The 24,102-nt window shown below is 44.4% G+C and overlaps 1 protein-coding gene across 1 annotated transcript in view; it reads left to right on the top strand.

Moving 5' to 3' along the window:
* Positions 1-11,645, top strand: part of arhgef10lb (Rho guanine nucleotide exchange factor (GEF) 10-like b) — a 59,796-nt gene extending 48,151 nt beyond the window's left edge. The window contains exons 21-26 of the mRNA XM_083656520.1: positions 845-1,050; positions 2,178-2,335; positions 3,264-3,406; positions 4,092-4,263; positions 7,373-7,495; positions 10,877-11,645. Of these exons, the coding sequence (XP_083512646.1) occupies positions 845-1,050; positions 2,178-2,335; positions 3,264-3,406; positions 4,092-4,263; positions 7,373-7,495; positions 10,877-11,637 (1,563 nt within the window). The 3' untranslated portion in view covers positions 11,638-11,645. The remainder of the gene's footprint in view (positions 1-844; positions 1,051-2,177; positions 2,336-3,263; positions 3,407-4,091; positions 4,264-7,372; positions 7,496-10,876) is intronic.
* Positions 11,646-24,102: the final 12,457 nt, after the last annotated feature.

Genomic DNA, 24,102 nt, shown 5'->3' with positions numbered 1-24,102 from the left:
AAACCCTGGTGGGGCGTCCAGGTAGTGCAGCGTTAGATTCCCTGCCAACCAGTTTAGGTTCGAGCCCCGTGTTACCTCCGGGTTGGTCGGGCATCCATACAGGCACAATTGGCTGTGTCTGCAGGTGAGAATTAAGGGTATGTCTCCTGGTCGCTGCACTAGTGCCTCCTCTGGTCAGTATATATATATATATATATATATATATATATATATATATATATATATATGAAGAGTTCATTTGCAAAAACAGGTATCTCCGTTTGTATTCTTTATGGTTTCAAATTAGATATTGATGTATTTATATTGTAATTCATAAATTGTTGGTACATTTTTACTATCAATCAGAACTAAAACATATTCATCTGGTAATTTTCACATAAATTACCTCAAAAATGTTTTGTCTGTGCAGTCCAGGGAGTATCAAACAGGTGCTGTTTATTCATTTTAAGAATGGCGTTTACCTGTTTTTGCAAATGAACTCTTCATATATATATATATATATATATATATATATATATATATATATATATATATATATATATATATATATATATATATATATATTGCAAATGAACTCTTCATATATATATATATATATATATATATATATATTGCAAATGAACTCTTCATATATATATATACTGTATATATATATATATATATATATATATATATATATATATATATATATATATATATATATCACCGCTAGAGGGGGACATGATGTGAGGAAATCCAAGGTTCCATTTTAAAGGTCAGATTTGGACAAATAAAAGAGCTGTCCTGCTGTGTGATCACACACTGTGGTAAGATCTATTCCTCCATGTATCTTCATGGTGACCAGGTGGCCGGTGGTGGAGGCTGCTCCCGCCAAGGCCAGGTGGAAATCTTCTCTCTGAACCGAGCCACACCTCGCCTGGTGAAGACCCTCCAGCTGGGGGCGCCGGTGCTGTGTCTGGAGTATGTGACGCAGGGCTGCCCCACCATGGAGGAAGAGGAGGCTGCAGTCAAGAGAGGAAACATCATCTGTGTGGGTCTGCAGAACGGCACGTGAGTCATTTACCAGCTCAGCGCTCAGTCAGAGACACAGCTGACTGTATAGAGACTATTAGAGAGCCAGGAGCCAGGAGCCAAAGTCACTTCCTGCTTCAGCATGCTACCAGAGATTTTCATCCACCATTTATTTTCCTCATAGACATTTCGTAAAATGTTTGTAAAAATAGTTTTACTTCGTCAAGTCAACCAGTTCAGATATATTTAGAATTGGGAGAGAGAGACCATAGAGACACTGCGGAGCGCGTCATCATTCAGAAACCACGCCCAAAACGGGGGAAAACAAATCTCCCCCTAATCCTGCCGTTCTCCTATGTCGTGTGCATGGTCACATGTTGCACACAAAGATCATATATATGGAAGATGAACACTCCAACTTACTTCCTTGACAGCTAGATCCACATTTTTCTTCTCGCCAATTCTCAGTGGCTTCCTTGTTAATTGGTGATTTTTTACATTTGTTGTCTGCGCAGCACACCACACAACAGCTTTTAGCCATGTTTAAGTCAAGGAAAAATGACGCTGGTGTATGGAGAGCTTTCCCACGTGATGGGCGTGGCCTATTTCATGCAGTGTCTCTATAGAACATTGTTGCATCCATTACATTTACATTACGTCATTTGGCAGACGCTTTTATCCAAAGCGACTTACAATAACACATTTTTTGTCAGCAATAGAGCAATCAACTATGGAGCACAGTCTGTGACAACTACAACTTCTGAAGGAACAGTGGTACAAGTTTAGGTTAGTGGTACAAGGTTGGTTAGTTTTTTTTTTTTTTTTTTTAGGACCAAAACTAAAACAAACAAACATTGAAAAAATATTTTTATTTAAATCCGCAACATTTTTTTGACCAATTTTGAGACTCCCGAAGTACAGATGGGTAGAGCGGGAGCATAGCAATCTGTAAATTCCTGGAGTTAACGTGTCTGTCTAGACTGAGACTACAAAATATCATCTATCGGCAACTTTACAAAAAATATCTTCATGCCTGGCTGGAACAACCCATAGCCATCAAAACATCTCTAATGGTCTGCCTCCAAACTCTTCATGTCTGCACAGTAACAAAGGCTCTCTTTATTCTACTTCCTCAAACTTGGTTTGCAATGTCCTCTGGTCTTCAGAGTCTGTGTGTACAGTATCATAGACACTGCTGCCCAGTGCCTGGTGACCTTCTCCAGTCCTGGTGGCTGTCCAGTCCTCTGCCTGAAACACTGGCTGTCTCTGCTGTTCACTGGCCTGGCTGATGGAACTCTGGCTGTCTACCACAGAAAGACTGGAGGTGAGTAGAGTGCGTCAGACTTCTGATGCTGTACAACACTGATGTGATGCTAGTTTACATGTTAAAAGCCCAGTTCACATCAGGGATCCGCAACGCAATGAGATGAAACTTGCAGTACAGCGTATGCGCCTCATGGCAAACGAGGAAGTAACTACGGTTACTCTTTGTTAGTTTGGTTACACTTTGTTAGTTCTCGGTGTCTGGATTTACTTTCGTAAATGGCAGTTTCTTTGGAACTTTGGATTATTATTTCATCGCATGGTGAGTACACGAGTCACATCATGTACATGTGAGTGTTTCTAGTGCTGTTGGAATGTGTATTTTGGGCAACTGAACGGAAGTAGGCAAAAGTACCATAGACTGCCATTGTAGCGCAAAGCTAAGTAGCAGTGAGGGCTGTAGCTGTTTGTAAGCTAGGCACGCACAGTGATGATGAAGGCATCCCCATTCTCCATTTACTGTCAGCAATATGGCAAATAGGTGAATCTCCCAAAATGTTGGCGTATCCCTTTAAGGCATTGATAGGCTAGTGATGCCTAAACATGTCCTGTCTCCTCTCAGAGAGCCTGTGGGAGGTGGAGTCATGACCCTAAACATGTCCTGTCTCCTCTCAGAGAGCCTGTGGGAGGTGGAGTCATGACCCTAAACATGGCCTGTCTCCTCTCAGAGACCCTGGGAGGTGGAGTCATGACTCTAAACATGGCCTGTCTCCTCTCAGAGACCCTGTGGGAGGTGGAGTCATGACTCTAAACATGGCCTGTCTCCTCTCAGAGACCCTGGAAGGTGGAGTCATGACTCTAAACATGGCCTGTCTCCTCTCAGAGACCCTGTAGGAGGTGGAGTCATGACTCTAAACATGGCCTGTCTCCTCTCAGAGACCCTGTAGGAGGTGGAGTCATGACTCTAAACCTGTCCTGTCTCCTCTCAGAGACCCTGTGGGAGGTGGAGTCGTGCCGCCTGCTGTCCCTGGGCACTGAGCCTGTCTGCAGCCTGCTCACACTAGAGGACTCTGTATGGGCCAGCTGTGGCAACAAGGTCACCGTCATCCAAGGAGCCAGCCTCCACACCCAGGTAGGTGGCTTCATTGTGTGTGTGTGTGTGTGTGTGTGTGTGTGTGTGTGTGTGTGTGTGTGTGTGTGTGTGTGTGTGTGTGTGTGTGTGTGTGTGTGTGTGTGTGTGTGTGTGTGTGTGTGTGTGTGTGTGTGTGTGTGTGTGTGTGTGTGTGTGTGTGTGTGTGTGTGTGCCTGCGCATGTGCGTGTGTCTGTCCCTCTCTATACAGTGTTGAAGCTCACCCTCTCTCTCTCTGTCCCTCTCTATACAGAGTTTTGAAGCCCACCCTCTCTCTCTCTGTCCCTCTCTAAACAGAGTTTTGAAGCTCACCCTCTCTCTCTCTGTCCCTCTCTATACAGAGTTTTGAAGCCCACCCTCTCTCTCTCTGTCCCTCTCTAAACAGAGTTTTGAAGCCCACCCTCTCTCTCTCTGTCCCTCTCTAAACAGAGTTTTGAAGCCCACCCTCTCTCTCTCTGTCCCTCTATACAGAGTTTTGAAGCCCACCCTCTCTCTCTCTCTGTCCCTCTCTAAACAGAGTTTTGAAGCCCACCCTCTCTCTCTCTGTCCCTCTCTAAACAGAGTTTTGAAGCCCACCCTCTCTCTCTCTGTCCCTCTATACAGAGTTTTGAAGCCCACCCTCTCTCTCTCTCTGTCCCTCTATACAGAGTTTTGAAGCCCACCTTCTCTCTCTCTCTGTCCCTACAGAGTTTTGAAGCCCACCCAGAGCCCAGGGCCTGCATTAGCCACATGGCTCATTGTGGTGGGGGGGTATGGATGGCCTTCACCCAGGGCTCCTCCCTTCACCTGTTTCACACTGAGACCCTGGAACACCTGCAGGAAGTCAACATCTCCACCCGCTCTGCACATCTGACACCAGGCAAGAGCAGATGACCCACCAGCATTGCCAGATGTCAGGACAGAAACAAGCAACCAGGTCTTCAAATGCCTGTTTGCTTGTTTCTCTCATGAGATCTGGCAACACTACATTTACACCAGTACATGGGCTTGATGTTCTTCTGGTAACAATGTAGTTTATCCGTAAAGCACATTTCTTGCACATTGCTATATTATTATATTATAATATTATTATATTATATTATATTATATTATACGTTGTCATTATATCTGATTATAATACCCTGCATTTATGATGTTCCCATTGTTATGTGAAACATTTATTTGAGCTCTGAGTTTAAAGCCAAGCTAAGGTTTAGAATTTTTAGGAACAAGTTATTCTGGGGGGAAAAAGTCCCCCCAAACACCACCCATATCCCCCTAGCCACTAATCTAAGGCTAAGTACGTGCAGTACCTCCAGTACGTGCAGAACTCAGCTGCCAGGGTTCTCACTCACACCAAGCCCTGGCAGCACATCACCCCCACCCTCATTCACCTCCACTGGCTCCCGGGCAAGTTCCGCATCCTGTACAAACTCCTCCTTCTCACCTACAAATCCCTTCACGCACTTGCCCCCCCAATACCTGTCCGACCTCCTTCACCAACACACTCCATCCCGGAACCTGCGGTCTTCAGACGCAGGACTGTTGTCCATCCCCCGTACCAGACTCAAAACCTTTGGGGACAGAGCCTTCAGCGTGGCTGCCCCCACCCTCTGGAACGCTCTCCCTGCCGAAATAATAATAATAATAATAATACATTTATTTTATATAGCGCTTTTCTAAACACTCAAAGTCGCTTTACAGAACACATGGGTATCACAGCAAACACTCAGATTAAGATTAGTAACATTATTACTAGTTTGAAAAGTAATAAAGGCACACTTCAATATTATACAATACATATACATTTGTTGTTATATGTACAGGAATTACCAGCAAGACAAACAACACACCACAACGCAAAAAGGGTGCCATAGCAACCAGATCCGTAATGCCCCGACCCTGAACAGTTTCAAATCACACCTCTTTTCCATGGCCTTTCCACATGATTTAGTTCAGTTTAGTTCAACCATCCCTGTCGTTTGTTTTGTTTGTTTGTTTTCCTCCCCCTCTCTCCCCTATCTGGATCCCACTCTTGTGAAGCGACCTTGGGTTTTATGAAAGGCGCTATATAAATTAAAGTTATTATTATTATTATTATTAATCCTACTCACGCCTCGAATCCTGACTCTCTAGCACCTTCCTATTCACCTTATGTTCCAACACAGGGCTCAGCCAGTTACTTCCTATTGTGTTGACACTTCCTGTGACAGTACAGTACTAGTGAGCAGGTAAAACAGAACACTTCCTGTGACAGTACAGTACTAGTGAGCAGGTAAAACAGAACACTTCCTGTGACAGTACAGTACTAGTGAGCAGGTAAAACAGAACACTTCCTGTGACAGTACAGTACTAGTGAGCAGGTAAAACAGAACACTTCCTGTGACAGTACAGTACTAGTGAGCAGGTAAAACAGAACACTTCCTGTGACAGTACAGTACTAGTGAGCAGGTAAAACAGAACACTTCCTGTGACAGTACAGTACTAGTGAGCAGGTCAAACAGAACACTTCCTGTGACAGTACAGTACTAGTGAGCAGGTAAAACAGAACACTTCCTGTGACAGTACAGTACTAGTGAGCAGGTCAAACAGAACACTTCCTGTGACAGTACAGTACTAGTGAGCAGGTAAAACAGAACACTTCCTGTGACAGTACAGTACTAGTGAGCAGGTCAAACAGAACACTTCCTGTGACAGTACAGTACTAGTGAGCAGGTAAAACAGAACACTTCCTGTGACAGTACAGTACTAGTGAGCAGGTCAAACAGAACACTTCCTGTGACAGTACAGTACTAGTGAGCAGGTAAAACAGAACACTTCCTGTGACAGTACAGTACTAGTGAGCAGGTAAAACAGAACACTTCCTGTGACAGTACAGTACTAGTGAGCAGGTCAAACAGAACACTTCCTGTGACAGTACAGTACTAGTGAGCAGGTAAAACAGAACACTTCCTGTGACAGTACAGTACTAGTGAGCAGGTCAAACAGAACACTTCCTGTGACAGTACAGTACTAGTGAGCAGGTAAAACAGAACACTTCCTGTGACAGTACAGTACTAGTGAGCAGGTCAAACAGAACACTTCCTGTGACAGTACAGTACTAGTGAGCAGGTAAAACAGACGGTGTTTTGAACAGGAAGTCATAACACAACTGGGTCAAGTGGGCGGGGCTACATAAGGTGAATATGGCCCCTTTTCCTTTGACCTCCCCCCCCAAACACCACCCATATCCCCTAACAACTATTCCTACCCACCCTTTCCACTTGACTTACTACCTGACTTTCTAGCACCTTCCTATCCTGAGCTATGGCTATTTTCACACTAAACTCAATAAATGTCCGTGAGTGAGTGAGTGACTGACTCACTGACTGACTGACTGACTGACTGACTGACTCACTGACTCACTCACTAAATGTCCATGAGTGAGTGAGTGAGTGAGTGAGTGAGTTCTCTCTATACAGAGTTTTGAAGCCCACCCTCTCTCTCTGTCCCTCTCTATACAGAGTTGTGAAGCCCACCCTCTCTCTCTGACTGACTGACTGACTGACTGACTGACTCACTCACTCACTCGCTCACTCACTCACTCACTCACTCACTGTCAGGGACTTTTCCATCTCTTGATCCCGGCAGGACCGGCACCACAGTAAAAAAAGAATTGTGAGATTAATCAGAACTCAGGTATATTTTTCGCATGGCCCTTCTGTAGTGATGCCTTATGAACACTGACAGTAAAATGTCACCCAAACATGATGTGTATATACAGTATTATATATTATATATATATATATATATATATATATATATATATATATATATATATATATATATATATATATATATATATATATATATATATATATATATATATGCTCTGAGAGGAGATGAGTTATGTTGTCATGGATTGGATTAGGGTTTAATTCTCCTTTGCCATCTCACAGCAGTAACCTTGTCACATAGAAAGCCCTGGTGTAAAAGGTTATATCTTGCAGGTGGGGCTGAGGTTCGTGTCACCAGCCTGCTCATTGGTCAGGGCCTGCTGTGGGTGGGGACCAGCCAGGGCCTCATCCTCACATTTCCTGTCCCCACACTGGAAGGTATCCCTAAGATCACAGGTCAGTGCTGTACTTAGTGATGAGGAACTCCCACTTAACCCATTCATACCTGATGCAGCATTTGCGTGTATATCCCTCATTTGTGTGTGTATCCCTTTAAGACCGCGAACCGCGTCACGCGGTCTTAAAGGGATACACACACAAATGCTGCATCAGGTATCAATGGGTTAATGAAGTCATGTCTGCACGTCCGCTGTCCATCACGAGCTTCTAGCATCAACTCACAATCTTTGTCTTTCCGACATCTCCACAAACACCTACGCATTTCATGACAAGCATCACGTGTGGGCTGGGTGTCGGTACTCAATACCTTTAAGCCCTGGTTCACACCATCGCACAGGCATCGCAGAAGCAGTGCTGAAGCAGTGCTTCACGGATGCTTCGAGCAGGCCGGAGCCTTGCCATTCACACCAGAAGCACTCTCTTTTCCTCAGCGCCTCGCTCGGTGCTGCCCTCCCCCCCCCGCTCACAACTTGCATTGACTTCATGCCTAGCTGCTCGGGTGCAGTGCGCTGCACGCTTGAAAAATAGAACAGAAGCTGAAACTATCGCTGCAGCACGCGTGCAGCATAGCTTCTGCGTGGCGTGGCATGCGGCTGGTGTGATCGGTCTCGCCTGTTAACAAGGACGCTGAAATGGAACTGCCTCCGCACTGCGTAGCTTCGGCGTAGCTTCGGCGTATGGTGTGTTAGTCAGTGTGTGGGGCCTGGGGACCACCACGGGTCCTTGAGGGAGTTCCAGGGGGTCCCCAGCAAATTGATGAATTGTTAAAGGAGGACTTACCCCCTAGATATGTATCAGAACAGTGATTTGAAAATACCTATGGAAAAAACCAAGACATGACATATGCTCTTGTCTATACTAAACTCTTTGGCTGTGTTCAAGTCAAGATTTTTTTTCGGAAATCGACGCCATTACAGTTTGCCTACCGCCTCAAAAATAATTTATTTGAGAGGGGCAATATCTTTATAAATATCAACAACTAGCCAACGCTGGTAGCCTGTATGGAAACAGCGTTGCTCAAAATGGTTGAAAGTTATATCAATTTGGCCATTCAGTGGCGAACTAGAAATTTAATTATTTTTGTCCCATATGTGTGTGCGTGGCGGCTGTATTTATCGATAAGAGCAAAGTGAAGTGAGGCTCGTTACTGCAGCACACCGCACAATAGGACAAACCCCCCGCTCTGGCGTAACACAATGCGAGATTTCTCCACGTCATTCCCTCGTACAACTAGCGATAAACCGTGCAATGAAATCCGTTTTTAATTTGCGTTTTGGGGCTTTTCGTGATTCTTGTTAAAAGTTACTGCAGCGCAGGGCAGTGTCAGACCTCCATGTGAAGAGCTCCACCCGCGCGTCCCCGCTGCCTGGAGCACAGCAGCTCGTGCTCGTACTCTAAAAGGCAGGGTGCCTACGAGCTGCTGCCTGGCCGGCAGAAAGTGCTCCAGACTCGGTGTGATAATCCTGTAACAGCATTTGAGCTTATTCAGGTAAGATATTAATAATGTAATGACACATTCAGCGATAAACTGTCTACAATGAAGACATATGTCAAATATGACAACGTGGTGTTCAGTATTTTAAGAGCACAGGAGCTACTTGCTTGATCAAACGATCAAACCCATTCCGCGCAGCAAAACACACACGAGTCAACGTGGAGGAGGAGCACACACACACAGACAGAGTGCCGCTGTGCTCCCCCCCCCCCCAGTCCCCAGTCCCCAGTCGCTCTGCTCTGCTGACTTCATTTCCTGAAAAGTTGGCGTTGCTTGTACACAGTGACAATATTATAGTAGCCGATGTGTTTAGAGCAGCTTTGTCACGTTGTCACGTCGTAGTATAGCGTTATATTTTACATGTGCGCTAAACTGCGATTAGATTTGTTTGCGGAAGGATGAAAGTGAGGCTCTCACTTGGTGCTGGGCTCTCGGAGCTGATTGCTGCAAACCCACAATAACCCCTCCCTCCCTCCGGGCAGAACGTCATTGCAGCAGCTCTGCGTCCCCAGCGAAAAGGGGCACAGAAGACCACCAGTCGTCCTTGAGAGGATTCCAGCATTCAGTGTCTCTCAACCTAATTATATGGAATTCTGGACAAAATCATATCTAGGCTATAAAAAATAAAAAATAAGATTTACATGAGACCAAATCTCATCATAGGGCCCCTTAGTATGAAAAAGGTTGGGAATGATTTACTTGCTATGCCATGTCCTTTATGATTATAGTGGTGTTTATTGATAGTATTGTGTTACATATGAGTTGGTAGGAAAATAACAGGCGATTGTAATAAATTAACAGGTCAAGTGACATCATGGGAATAGGCTTGGAGTTGTGAGGAGCCGAAAGGGTACAGGGGGAGTAGTGGAGTAACTATCTTGAAATCCCATAGTCTTTGGGGACAACCTGACGTCAGGTTGTACCAAATCTCCCATTCATTTGAGAGAAAAAAAAGCAGTGTTCCACCCTTAGAGGGCGCTTATGCCAGATATGCTGCTGAAAAATGATACAAATGGTAAAATGGCAACAGTTTGGTGTCAAATGTGGAAATTTTGACCAGCATTCTTCACACATCACCCCCAAAGTCATATATATTGGTTAAAAGCTGAAAAAAAGTGTTTTGGAGGTAAGTTCTCCTTTAAACTTGTAACTTGTAAACTTAGCATTATTACATTTAGATTAAGTTAGCACATTTAGAGAATGTCGAAGAATGACTGTTGTGATGATCGTGTCTCTGTTATCTCTGTACCTACAGTAGAGCTCAACAGTCATGTGACGTTTCTTGCCCCAGAAGTGAATTCCCCGTTAATTTTCTGCATAGATATTTCTAAAAATCCTTATATAACGAGTTTTAAGGCTTGAAGGAAGTCAACCAGTCTTCCAGAGAATCGTGAGTGACCATAAAACATTTCACTTTCAGCAAAAACAAAAATAAATGCAGGAAAAAATATAGAAAATTGAAAGTGAAATGTTTTGTGGTCAAGACTGGTTGATTTCCTTCAAGCCTTAAAACTCGTTTTAGGATCTTTCAAAATGTCTATGTAGAAAATGAATGGGGAATTCACTTCTGGGGCAAGAAACGTCACATGACTGTTGAGAGCTCTATACGAGGGATCAGCCGAGCAGCATTTTGATAAACAAACCGCGGCAGATGTAGTGAACAAAGATGGATGATTTAATATTACATAGCTCTGACCTACCCAAATATAAGTGACAAAACAAAGAACACTTCTGATATAGTATGATATGAGTGTTTTAGTAACGTGTATCACTCAACCAATCACTCAAAAGCGTGACTTTGATTGACATTTACTCTGCCCACTGATAAGTCCTAAATGATGATGGTATAACGTGGACTAAATGGAAGCGGTTGTGTTCCTCAGGTAAAGGAATGACGTCTTTGAACGCTCACTGCGGCCCAGTTGACTTCATGGTGTCCAGCTCCAGCAGCCTGTCAGCTGACATGCTCAGACGAGACTCTGTCTGCAACGGCAGCCAGGGACCTGCCGGAGGAGGCCAGGGACCTGCCGGAGGAGGCCAGGGATCTGCCGGAGGAGGCCAGGGATCTGCCGGAGGAGGCCAGGGACCTGCCGGAGGATGCCAGGGATCTGCCGGAGGAGGCCAGGGATCTGCCGGAGGAGGCCAGGGACCTGGCGGAGCAGGCCAGGGACCCCGGGGACCTCCCGGAGGAGGAGGAGGGGATCTGGGAGGAGACATGAAAGGAGGAGACGGAGGAGAGAGGCAGGAGCAGAGCGACTCAGAGGCTCAGCCTTGGAGGGAGGACAAGCCTAAGGGTGTCCTGCTGCAGTACCGCCTCCACTCCACCTGCCAGCTGCCCGGGAAGCTCCTGACAGCGCAGCCCGACCAGCAGCACCCAAAGGTCCCCCTGGACTCGCCGGAGCACGGCCCGGAGGACTGCTCCATCTACGAACTGAGTGACGACCCCGATGTGTGGGTGAGGGGGCGGCCCATAGGGGCGGGCACGGAGGCGGAGCCCAGGCGCAGTAAAGTCAGCTCAACGGCTGTGTTTTCTGCTGGGAGAGGCTACCGCAGGATAGGCGAGAAAGCTTCAGGAGCCAACTGCCTGGACTCAAGTGAAAGCACACTGATGGTTTGGCAGCTCCCACTAACACTCAGCCAATGACAGGCTATCTCCTACTAACACTCAGCCAATGACAGGCTATCTCCTACTAACACTCAGCCAATGACAGGCTAACTCCTACTAACATTCAGCCAATGACAGGCTATCTGGATGAGACGCAGCACCTCTCCTGACCTCCACGCTAATCTGGCTGGAAAATGACAGCACTCAGGGGCGGAGCAACCCTATCAGCCCAGAGGGGGCGAAGCTCTTAGGGGAGCCCCATCAAATTTTTTTTTTTTTTTTTTTTTTTTTTGAAGGCCAGGCCAGGCTGCGAAGAAAAATTTGCCTTTTTTGCATGTTTGAATCGGTTTTAGCCATATTTAGTGGAATATCTCATTTTAAACACACCAATGTTATTGTCTATTGATTGAATTCCTCTCACACTCACACCACTGACTTTATTAAATAGTAATTTTAAGTCACAACTGTAAAATAGCTGATAGCCCCTATATCCGAAAACACAATTTGTCACTCATTGAGCCAAGTAATATTATGTCCAAGAAAGCCTACAGTGAAGCCACTTTACAGACAAGCTTGTTCTGAAGAAGAAAAAGAAAAACACAGGTTGCCAGCCGGGCCCGATGGCCTGGCCTGGCCTGCAAAAAAAAAAAAAAAAAAAATTTGATGGGCCCCCCTGACGAGTGGGCCCAGGGCGGGCGCACCCTCTGCCCCGGTGTACGCTCCGCTACTGACAGCACTACTTAATAGACTTATGGACTACAGTATGATACCTGGCGATGGCATATTATTTCTAAGATGTTTAGAAGCAGGGTTAATTATTAGACAAATTACTTCTATGTAGAATGTTTAAGTTAAAATGTTGCATTAAAGCCCCAATATGTAACTTTTTTTATCTTAATATAACAGATTTGAAATCAATTTGATGGTACACTGATTTCTAATGGGGAGAACAGCACCTCTAATATTCCTGCTCTGCTCCCTGAACGCCCTTTTCCTGTTTCCTGCTCCGTCCCGGAGCATCAAAGTTACCTGGATATAACTCGTACTGTAACTGTAGTTGGGTTTCCATCCAAACGTATCGCAAATTTTAATTTAATTCTCAGAAAGTCGGCAAAAGAAAATGTGAAATAATGCGCGTTTCCATCCGCTGCTATTATGCGAATTATAGAGCTGTCAATCACCTGGTGTTTGAGGCTGTCTGAGCTGCTGATCAGCTGCTAGACCCGATACATGCAGGCAGGCAACGACCAAGCTCTATTAAACACATCTAACGTTATTCATTTAAAGTTGCTTTAAAGTTAATATCCCAGTCTTCTTCTGTTTACCACGGCGGGTATTGTGCTGCGTATTTACCATTATTTACCGTGTGTAGCCCTATTGTGTGGATGCTACACAGCATGTCATGTTTTGCAATGATCAAGGCAATCTGCCTGGTTTTTCAATGGAGAGACAATGCAATATCACTTAATCTGTTTCCACTGCTCTTATCGCATTTTCCTTTTATCGATACACCCGACTTTTCCACCTTGCTCAAGCGTGAGAACTTTGCGATATTTGGAGGTTTTTGTGAATTTTGCAGCGTTTCCACTCAGTTGTTTTAGACGCACATTGAAATTTTGCATAAAAACAGGTGGATGGAAACCCGACTTGTAACTCTATAGACCAAATCCCTCTGACCAGCCCTCAGCTCTACTGTGATCTCTACTGATGTCTCTACTGTGATCTCTACTGATGTCTCTACTGATGTCTCTACTGATGTCTCTACTGATGTCTCTACTGTGATCTCTACTGATGTCTCTACTGTGATCTCTACTGATGTCTCTACTGTGATCTCTACTGATGTCTCTACTGTGATCTCTACTGATGTCTCTACTGTGATCTCTACTGATGTCTCTACTGTGATCTCTACTGATGTCTCTACTGTGATCTCTACTGATGTCTCTACTGATGTCTCTACTGTGATCTCTACTGATGTCTCTACTGTGATCTCTACTGATGTCTCTACTGTGATCTCTACTGATGTCTCTAGTGATGTTTTGTCAGAGTGAGGTTGTGGTTTATTTATGTTTTGTCAGAGTGAGGTTGTGGTTTATTTATGTTTTGTCAGAGTGAGGTTGTGGTTTATTTATGTTTTGTCAGAGTGAGGTTGTGGTTTATTTATGTATTGTCAGAGTGAGGTTGTGGTTTATTTATGTTTTGTCAGAGTGAGGTTGTGGTTTATTTATGTTTTGTCAGAGTGAGGTTGTGGTTTATTTATGTTTTGTCAGAGTGAGGTTGTGGTTTATTTATTGTGCGTTTCAGTCATTGTGAAGATGTGACTGAATGAAGGTGAGGCACCACAGATGAACGGGAACATATCCCTTTCTTCCCATTAGAAAGACATTTTATACATCGTACACAAATGCAGACACTTTTCGTAATGTGAATTTTAGTTTTGTTATTGTATTCAAATTAGCATTCTTTTATGTGTCAATTTGAATATTATAATGCTGATGAATAACTAAATACCTGGTCATTTACACAGGACAGATGTAAATTTTCCCATTATTTACAAAATAATGTATGTAAATAGTGTATGGTACAAATGTCAGAATTGTTTTGCATTTTTTGTTTTGTTTTGTTAAATACCCCATAAAATAGTAATGACTGTGATAGCCCTGCTGTCAGGGCACTGTGTTATATGTTTATACTGTAAGTACTCCCCCATGTGTGTCTATCCCTCAGGTCCAGGCAGGACGAGTATTCCCCAATCAGGCCAACTGGGAGCACCGGCCAGTCTCCCAGAGGCTTCTTAACTCATTCCCCGCCAAAGTTTCAAAGGAAAAGTCGCCAGCCACCGCCAGGGTTTGTGATCATTTTCAGTGATTTTCCGGGACCCACAGAATATTTTCTTCTATGACTATGTAAACACCAAATATCCCAAAAGACAGAACAAAACCTCTACTTTCACGGAAAAGAGTTTGTTTCTGCCTGCTTCCGTTTAGTTATCGACACTTGAATGTAAGTCGTTTTCACCAAAAACGCCGTCTCTGACCAGGAAGCTGAGATACATGCTTGTTTCTGCAGTGAAGCCAGTTGATAAATTCACCCCGCACGGAGAGCGGGTTGCGCTCTCATGTTCTCTGTGGGTCTGGTGCTTCCTGGTGGTCTCGGTGTGTGGAGGTCTGGTGCTTCCTGGTGGTCTCGGTGTGTGGAGGTCTGGTGCTTCCTGGTGGTCTCGGTGTGTGGAGGTCTGGGGCATATTTGATGGCTGAAATTTACACGATGTGAGGGTTCACAAATGGCACCCATTTCTCTTTCCCCCTTCCACTGCTCCCTCCCCACCTCCTCCCTTTCCCTGCTCTCTCCTCCCCCACATTTCCCATTCCCTCCCCACCTCCTCCCTTTCCCTGCTCTCTCCTCCCCCACATCCCCCGCTCTCCCTCGCTTGCTTCCCTCCCTTTTCCTGCTCTCTCCTTCCCCACATTTCCCATTCACTCCCCACCTCCTCACTTTTCTTGCTTACTCCTCTCTCACATTCCCCCTGCTCTCCCCCCCCTGCCCCCTCCCCACCTCCTCCCTTTCATGATCTCTCCTCCCCCACTATTTCCTAAAGCATGGCACCCATTATATCCTAAAGCATGACACCCATTATATTCTAAAGCATGACATCTCCTCCTTTCCCTGTTCTCTCCTCCCCCACATTCCACCCCCCTTTTCTCCCCTTCTCTCCTTTTTCTCTATCATATGATTGTTCATATCATATGATTGTTCAATCTGTTATTAATCTGTTATTATTATTACTACTGTAATTGCTACTGTTGTATCAGCTAGATTTAGCTAGACATATTTTCTGTGAAGCCCTCTGAGACATGCTTGTGAATTAGGGCTATACGAATAAACTTGACTTGACTTGACAAAGCAGATTACTAATCCAAGTGACAGGAGAAATGTTTGCTGTGTGTTTACCATGCTAATGAAAGAGATCATCCAGCACTGAGTGACTGTCAGTCTTTTCACAAGCCCTGGGCCCATGTCACAACGTGCCATGCCCGGGGTAGGGCTGGGTGATGTATCGAATATACTCGATGTATCTCGGCTTGTGCGATGTGAGATGCAGTAAATTACTATATCGTGAACATTTGAGTATAATTGTCACGCATTGTTTATAACTTAAACCGCCGGCATGACTCGCTTCACGTTTCCTCTTGTCAGCTCTCCCTCTCACACTCAGACAAACAGGAAGGGAGGGGGAATCACATGCATACGTCAAACCGCATCAGACACACTACGCGACGTCACAGACACTCGACCAGAGACGCCGTCAAGGCAGCGTGGAGGACAAGAGTAAACCTGAGAGCCAGTAGTAGAGAAAGGGTATGGAAAATGGAGCCAGAGGCGGACGGATTTGTTGCAAAAAGAAACAGCATTGGATCCATCATCTGGCAGTGGTTTGGGTATCGCAAGGACGATGTTGAACAAACAAGGGTTATCTGTAAAACATGCACCAAACCCGTCGGCTCCATAATAAAGTCAACCCCAGTCAGTCAAGTCAACACAGCGAGGTGGATGTGTGTGCGCGCGTGTCTCAAAACGAAGTAATTTATTGTCACTATTTAAAGAAGCAGATTGATAATCAACTTTAATAATGTTTTTCTGCAAATTGTGTCTCAGCCTTTCTGCGTGGCATTCAAGGTTAGGTCTGGCCAATATTGTGACAGATCTCGTTTTAGATTTTGTTATGGTAATATCGGGATACTGCATACTCGTCTTTTCCTGATTTTAAAGGCTGATTGATTGATTGATTTTTATTTATGGATATAGAGAAGACAATTTACAAAAGAAAATTCCAAAGGATAACATGTTAAAGTGAGAACACTTATTTCCAACATGGTCCCTGCTGTTGTAGGACAGAACGCACAACACATAACATGTAAAAAGTCAGTCATATCAATATACAATTTCTAATCAATATACCATTTCTTATCCGTAACCAGACACCTAAAATCATTAAAACAAATAACAAAACAAAAACATGAAAATCGGCAACAATTTCAGAGAACCAAATCCAAGAACAAAAACAACAATATCACGAATTAAAAACACTGTTTTGCTGGCGGCAAAACCTGTCCTCTAGCTAGCCACTTTACTCCAAAGATGATCCCGGACCTGCCTTCTAAAGACACCTCTCGACTCTGACAGCTTGATACCTAGGGGAAGGCTGTTCCACAGCAAGGACCCAGTATAAAAAAAGGAGCTTCGAGCTGCTACACTATTCACTCGTGGTACCTTGCATGAGCGCACACTAGCCCTGGTGTTGTGACCATGCTGGGTATGGACCATTGTTATCTGTGAGCCCAGATACATGGGGGCAGTACCATTGATGATGTTATACATATGGTTTAGCTTTAGCTGTTCAATCCTAAACTCAACAGGCAACATACCCACCTTTTTGAATTCGTTTCCACCTACATGTGTCCTAGGAGGAACATTCAGTGAATAACGAATTATATTATTTTGCATAACCTGCAACTTCTTCTGTAATTTCATGTTCAGACCACTGTACCAAGCTGAACAGGCAAAATCAAAGTGGCACTGTATCAGTGCTGTTACAAGGAGTTTTTTAATAGTAATATCAAACTGCCTTGTTCTGCGATACAGAAACTTGAGTTTACTGGCACTTTTTGATAATATTTTCTCAGCAGTAGCCTCTCCTGAGAGAGACTGATCCAGAGTTATCCCAAGGTACGTAACACAAGCCTGTGAGACGATTTCAGTACCTTCACATGTAACCTTTATCTTGCTTGACTTCTGCAGCCTACGCTTAGTGGCGAACAGAATTGACTCAGTTTTGCCTAAGTGCAGTGACAATTTGTTGTCAATGAGCCACTCCCTTACATTTTCTAACTCCCTACTAAGAGTGATCTCAATATCATGGATATCTTTCCCAGACACTAGTAGGGAAGAGTCATCAGCATACAAAATAAGTTTACATTTTACTGCCGCTGGCATGTCATTAACATAAATGAGAAATAAAATAGGCCCTAAAATTGAACCCTGCGGCACACCACAGGTGACACTCATGGGTTCAGACAGGGTCCCCTCAACATCACAGAGCTGGGTTCTCCCTGTGAGATAAGATTTGAACCAGTTTAAAGCTGCAGACCCAAATCCCATACTCTGAAGTTTGGATAAAAGTATAGAGTGATCTACTGTGTCGAACGCTTTCTGTAGGTCCAATAATACCATGCCAGTGTAGTTACCATTTTCACTTTCTTGTCTGATGGAATCACAGAGGTGGATGAGGCAGGTATCAGTGGAATAGGCTGCTCTAAAGCCAGATTGGAAATCATACAGAAGGTGGTGCTGGATCATATACTCTTCCATTTGATCAAACACAGCTCTCTCCAATAACTTGGATATGGTTGGTAAAATCGATATGGGTCTGTAGTTTCCTACGTCAGACCTGCTATTCTTTTTAAACAGGGGGAGGACTCTTGCCTTTTTCATTTGAGCAGGAACTTTTCCTGATTTTAATGATAAATTAAGAATGTAAGCTATGACCTCACAAATAACACCTGCGCTATCTTTCAAGAACCTAGCTGGGATCAGATCCAGCCCAGTTGCTTTGCTAGGACACAATGAAGACAACATTTTCTTAACTTTCTCCACTGAGACAGGTTTCAACTCAAAGGTGTTAGGAGTAACATTTTTACCTTGGTAAAAACTGTTCACAAAAGGCAAACCAAACCTCCCTGAGCCATTTGGTAGTTTGGAGACCAGGCTTGCAGCAATGGTTGTAAAAAAAGAATTAAACTGCCTAGAAATGATATGCTTATCAAAACACATTTTGCCATCATTGTTCAATCCAGTACTATAAGATTTTGTATTACATTTTCCCGTGGAGCCCATATCTTTGAGGACTTTCCACAGTTTTTTGGGCTGATGCACATTCTCTGCAACTGCATCCGTGTAGTACTGAGACTTAGCTTTCTGTATTTTGTATTGAGCCTGATTTCTACACTGAAGATATCTTTCGTGGTCAGTATTAAGTTTAGACTTTTTGAACTTTGCTAAGTTGCCATCCCTCTGTCTAATGAGGTCTATTATTTCTGCTGTCATCCATTTGGCACTTCTCTGTTTAAGTCTGACCTCTTTCATGGGTGCAACAATATTTAGTACCTCTAAGAAAATACCTTTAAATGAATCCCATGCCTTATCAGCATCATTACTTTCAAAGACAACAGACCAATTTTGTTCAGTAAGCTTCTGCTCAAATGCCTCCTTAGTATACTGCCTAGTGCATCTTAGCTTTACAGAGCGGTGATTACCAGGATTTAACTGGGATCTAGTAATTTTTCGGGTACAGAATATAACTTTATGGTCACTGAGACCAATGTCCAGGACCCCCGACTGGCAGATCTTCTCATTATCCGTAACCAGTATCAGGTCCAGAATAGACTGGTTGTTTGGACCTACTCTAGTTGGTTCGGTTATAAGTTGTTTAAGCCCAAAAACTTTACAGAAGTTTTTGAGATTTTTAACTAGGCCGTTTTTACTAGCAGGCAATAATACATTTGTGTTCAAATCTCCTAAAATAAGACATTCCCTCTCCATTAAGACATTACTTTCAGCAAAGTGAAGTCATTTTCTGAGCTTACCAGACTGTTCTAGCTGTTCTATTATTTGCCTTTACCCACTTAACGTTATTCATTATATCATTATTCACTGATTATTTTTGATCAAAAATCACATTGTGTAAATATATTTTGTGAGAGTCCATATCGCCCAGCCCAATTTACAATTGAAAATCTAGCCCACTTTGTAGAAAATACCAAGATATATCATATTTCGCCATTCAGCCTAAAAATACTGAGATATGATTTTTGGTCCATATTGCCCAGCCCTACTAAGATCTTTGTTGTCGTCAGTGTTGGGGCTAGTAACGTGTTTTAGTACTAAATGACCATGTTAGTTTTTCTATTATTGTAATCTGTTAGTAGTTACATTACATAGAATATTGTTACTCACTGACTTTTTCATGTATACACGAGACTTTACAAAATGTTTGGTCATGGAAATTTGGTTTAAAGTCATGGAAGTCCGTTGGTCAAAATGTGTATGAACCCTGAAGGGTTAAATCGAGCATTTATGAGAGATTTCAAAATATCGAGATATATATCGTGTATCGCGATATAGCCGGAAAATATCGAGATATTCTTTAGAGGTCATATCGCCCAGCCCTAGCCCAGGGGTAAACATGTCCTTGCACCGCTTTGAGGATCCAGGCTGGACGTGTTTTATGAGCTACCTGCATGAAGGGAGATCGATGCTGAAAACGCTCGCTGGTTTTGTGGGGCAAAAAACTGGCTTGGGGAGGAATATACGAGTATGGTACCACTTCATAAGGTGGCCAAGAGCGCCATCTATCGCATGAAAAGACGGATTGACGCTCATTTGTGTCAATGGCGGGGAAGCGTCTCTTAAATGACGCACAGTTACGCTAATGACGGAGAATGAGTTAAAGGGATACACCACTTTTTCGGGGGTTTCGCTCATTTGCCATATCCCCCCCCACATAACCAAGGTACACCATGCCTTTACCGTCACTGTCCGAGCAGTATATATACAGAGACCTACAGTCATGAAGTTAGTAAGTATCGCCATAGAATGGAGGCCAATGGTACACCCGTTCAAAATAACCAAAAACACAGATGAGGAGTGTCTTGTTTTGCACTGTGTGTGCAAAGGAGTCCCGGACGACGACGACGTGCTATTTAATACTTTTATTTCTTAGCGGAGCATGTAGGACTGCATTACAGGAAGGCGAACTTCACACTGGCTTGACTGTCTATTCAAGACACGCCCTACACATCATGTGAACCTATCACAATCAGTTATGATCAACATCCAATAGGGGTCAATAGAGTATCACATTAACATGTCCTGGGTCTAACCATAGACTGTATTATAGAGTGACTATTCTGGATAGCATAAATGATACAAACTATATGAGTCGATATTCTGTGTGAATATTACATCCCCCTTCTTTTAAAAGAAAATTGTGTAGTCCTTATAGCAGTGTGATATAACTAATTATCTTAAACATCCTGCATAACCATACGAGTACAAATGCCCTGTTTTTCTTTTAGTTACCATTTAGCTTTTTGTACCTTAGCTTATATGTAGTAAATATATAAACACACTTATCAGTGTAACACAATAGCATCATTAATAACAGTCATTCACATTCTTTTTTTTCTCTTTTTACATTTTACATCCCCCCCCCCCCCCCCCCCACAAGTCCAGAACAACTCTAGACTTGACTTCCCGTCCGGATCTTGTCTGGTAAGGGACAGTGGGAGGTACAGTCTCACTTGTTGGCTGTGTAGTGCTCTGTGGTGTATGCTGAGTGTTGTTGTCCTCTGTGTTGTCATCTGCACGGGCACTGTGTGTTTCTTTTGTGTCCAGGAGATGACGTCTGTTTCGTCTGTAGTCTTGTCCTTCCGTTGTACGTATGTGGTATGATCTGTCAGTATCAGCTGGTTGGATGATGCCTGCCGGTTTCCAGTAGCCATGCTCCTGGAGTCGGATGCTTTGTCCTGCATGCAGTGATGTCATCGGCCTGGCTGTTCTGTCGTAGTATCTTTTCTGACGTTGCTGTCGGTGGACTCTCCTGGTGTGGACATCTCTGTGGCTGACCACCTTGGGCTGCAGCTGCTGGTGGGTGTTGGGAAGGATGGAGCGTAAGCGACGGCTCATAAGCAGCTGGGCTGGTGATCTGAAGCTGTCAACAGGGGTGTTGCGATACTCAAGGAGACTCAGATAGGGGTCTCTCTGATCAGCTTTGGCCTTTTCCATGAGTGACTTGGCAGTCTGGACAGCTTTCTCAGCGAGGCCATTACTCTGTGGATAGTGCGGACTGCTGGTTGTGTGTGTAAACTCCCATGTGCTGGCAAAGGTTTCAAACTCTTTACACTTATACTGAGGGCCATTGTCCGATATCACAGTTTCCGGTATGCCGTGTCTGGCGAAGGTAGCTTTCAGTTTGTTGATCACGGCGGAGGCTGTTGTGCTGTGCAGCCTGTCCAGCTCAAAGTACCTGCTGTAATAGTCTACTGTGACTATGTAGTTTTCATTGTTCCAGGTGAACAGATCCGTAGCGACTGTTTGCCATGGCCTGTCGGGGATCTTGTGGCTTATCATGGGCTCTTTAGTGTTGGAAGGCCTGTGTTTGAGACAGGTGGGGCATGTTTAAACTATCTCCTCAATCTGCTTGTTCATCCCAGGCCAGAAAAGGATGTCACAGGCTCTCTGCTTGCACTTTTCAATGCCCATGTGGCCTGCATGTATTCGGGACAACATCTCTTTACGCAGTGAGGCGGGGATGATGATTTTCTCTCCCTTGAATATGATGTCATTCATCAGTGAAAGTTCATCCCGGTGGTTCCAATATTCTGATGTGCTATGAGGGCACATTCTCCTCTTCTCAGGCCATCCTTCTCTGATGGTCTCTCTCAGTGTCATGAGCTGTGTGTCCTTCTCAGTCTCTGCTCTGATCTCTTTCAACTTTGTGTCGCTGACGGGCAGATTGCTGTACACTGTGTGCACCTGCATGTCCACGCCTTCTCTGAGGCTGTCGTCCTGGTCAGACAGTGACTTCCTGGAGAGGGTGTCTGCGACAGGAATGTCTTTGCCTGGTCTGTGTATGATGGTGAAATCATACCTCTGTAGTTGGAGTATCATCCTTTATAGCCTTGGAGGCGCTGCTGCGAGTGGTTTTCTCATAATGGACTCAAGTGGCTTGTGGTCACTTTCCACGATGGTGTGACGTCCATAAACGTACTGGTGGAAACGCTTGCATCCGAACAAGATGGCGTATAGTTCTTTTTCAATCTGAGCATAGTTCACTTCACAGTCAGACAGTGATTTGGATGCGTAGCCGATGGGCTTTCCTTCTTGCCGTAAGACAGCACCTAGTCCATATTTAGAGGCGTCGACTTGTAGTCTGAGCTCTTTGCTGGGGTCATAATATGCTAGGACTGGACCTGGCTCTCTTGTGATTAGCTCTTTCATGTTCCTGAACGCTTCATCATGCTGTGCATCCCATACAAATTCAATGGACTCTTTCAACAGGTCAACATGTCTGAGAGCATAGGGGCAAACTTTGACAAGTAGGTAACCATGCCAAGAATTGTTTCCAACTCACCCTTGTCTTTGGGTGGCTCCATGTCTCTCACAGCTGCAATGTTGGCTGGATCGGGCTTGAGTCCGTCTTCTGTGATACGGTGCCCAAAGTAGCCAACCTCAGTTGAACAGATTTTACTCTTCTGCGGGTTGAGCTTGACTCCTCGCTCTCTGGAGCGCTGCAGCATGGCATGGAGGTTTTTATCATGTTCCTCCTTGCTCTTGCCATATATGAGGACATCGTTGACTATCGCCGTGACTCCCTGTAGACCCTCATAAGTCTCATCAACTTTCCTTTGAAACTCATCTTGTGCAGATATCAGTCCAAAGGGTAGCCGGAGGAACTGGTACCGTCTGAATACAGTGTTGAAGGTGGTCAGCTTGGACGACTCATCTGTGAGCTTTATAGCCCAATATCCTGACCTAGCATCCATAACACTGAAGTAGCGGGCTCCTGCCAACTTTGCCGTGATGTCGTCGAGGGTAGGCAAAGGGTAGTGCAGTCTTTTGATAGCCTGGTTTAGATCTTTAGGGTCGAGACACACTCTCAACTTGCCTGTGCGTGGCTTTTCTGCGGCCACCATTGAATTGACCCATTCAGTTGGTTCAGTGACTTTCACGATGATCTGTTGCTTTTCCATGTTCTGTAGCTCCTGTTTGAGGCGGTCACGCAGAGCAAGGGGAACACGCCTCGGTGGGTGAACCACAGGTGTTGTGTCGGGTTTGAGGTGGATAGTGCACTCACCAGGGAATAGTCCTATCCCTGTGAAAACATCTGCATATTCATCCAGGATTGAAACCTCAGACGTGCCAGATATGAGTGTCTTTGTACTGGCATTTCATGTTGCACTTGCCTCTGACAATGAGTGGCTCACCGCCATATCCATAGAGCGGGCGAGCTGTGGGCTCCAGTACATACTGAGTTTTCAGTTTTCTGAACACTTGTGTGGGAATTACGTTAGCTGAGGCCCCAGTGTCTAGCTTAAAGCTAACTGTTGTTTTGTTTGGACCAACTTGCACATCTGCAAAAGCCTGTTCTTTGTTATGGATGTTATTTCCTTGTGTCACTGCATCAATAAACAAATCCTCTTTGTCTGGCTCATTTTCACTTACTGTGTGCACTCCTTTTTCTTTCCGACCAGACCGACATACCTTTGCAAAATGGTTCCACTTGTTGCATATTTTGCACTGCTTGCCTTTAGCTGGGCAGCTGTCCTTGAATCCATGAGCCCTGTTCCCGCAGTATCCACACGTTTTAGGGCGCTCTCAGTCTCCCTCTGTCCTGGAGACGTAATCCGCGTTTCCCTTTGACTTGTCATGGCGCGCTTTCCAAGCAGT

This window comes from Poromitra crassiceps (assembly GCF_964638095.1).
Source record: "Poromitra crassiceps genome assembly, chromosome: 20".
NCBI classification, from domain to species: Eukaryota; Metazoa; Chordata; class Actinopteri; order Beryciformes; family Melamphaidae; genus Poromitra; species Poromitra crassiceps.
This window is presented reverse-complemented; position numbering and strand designations above follow the sequence as displayed.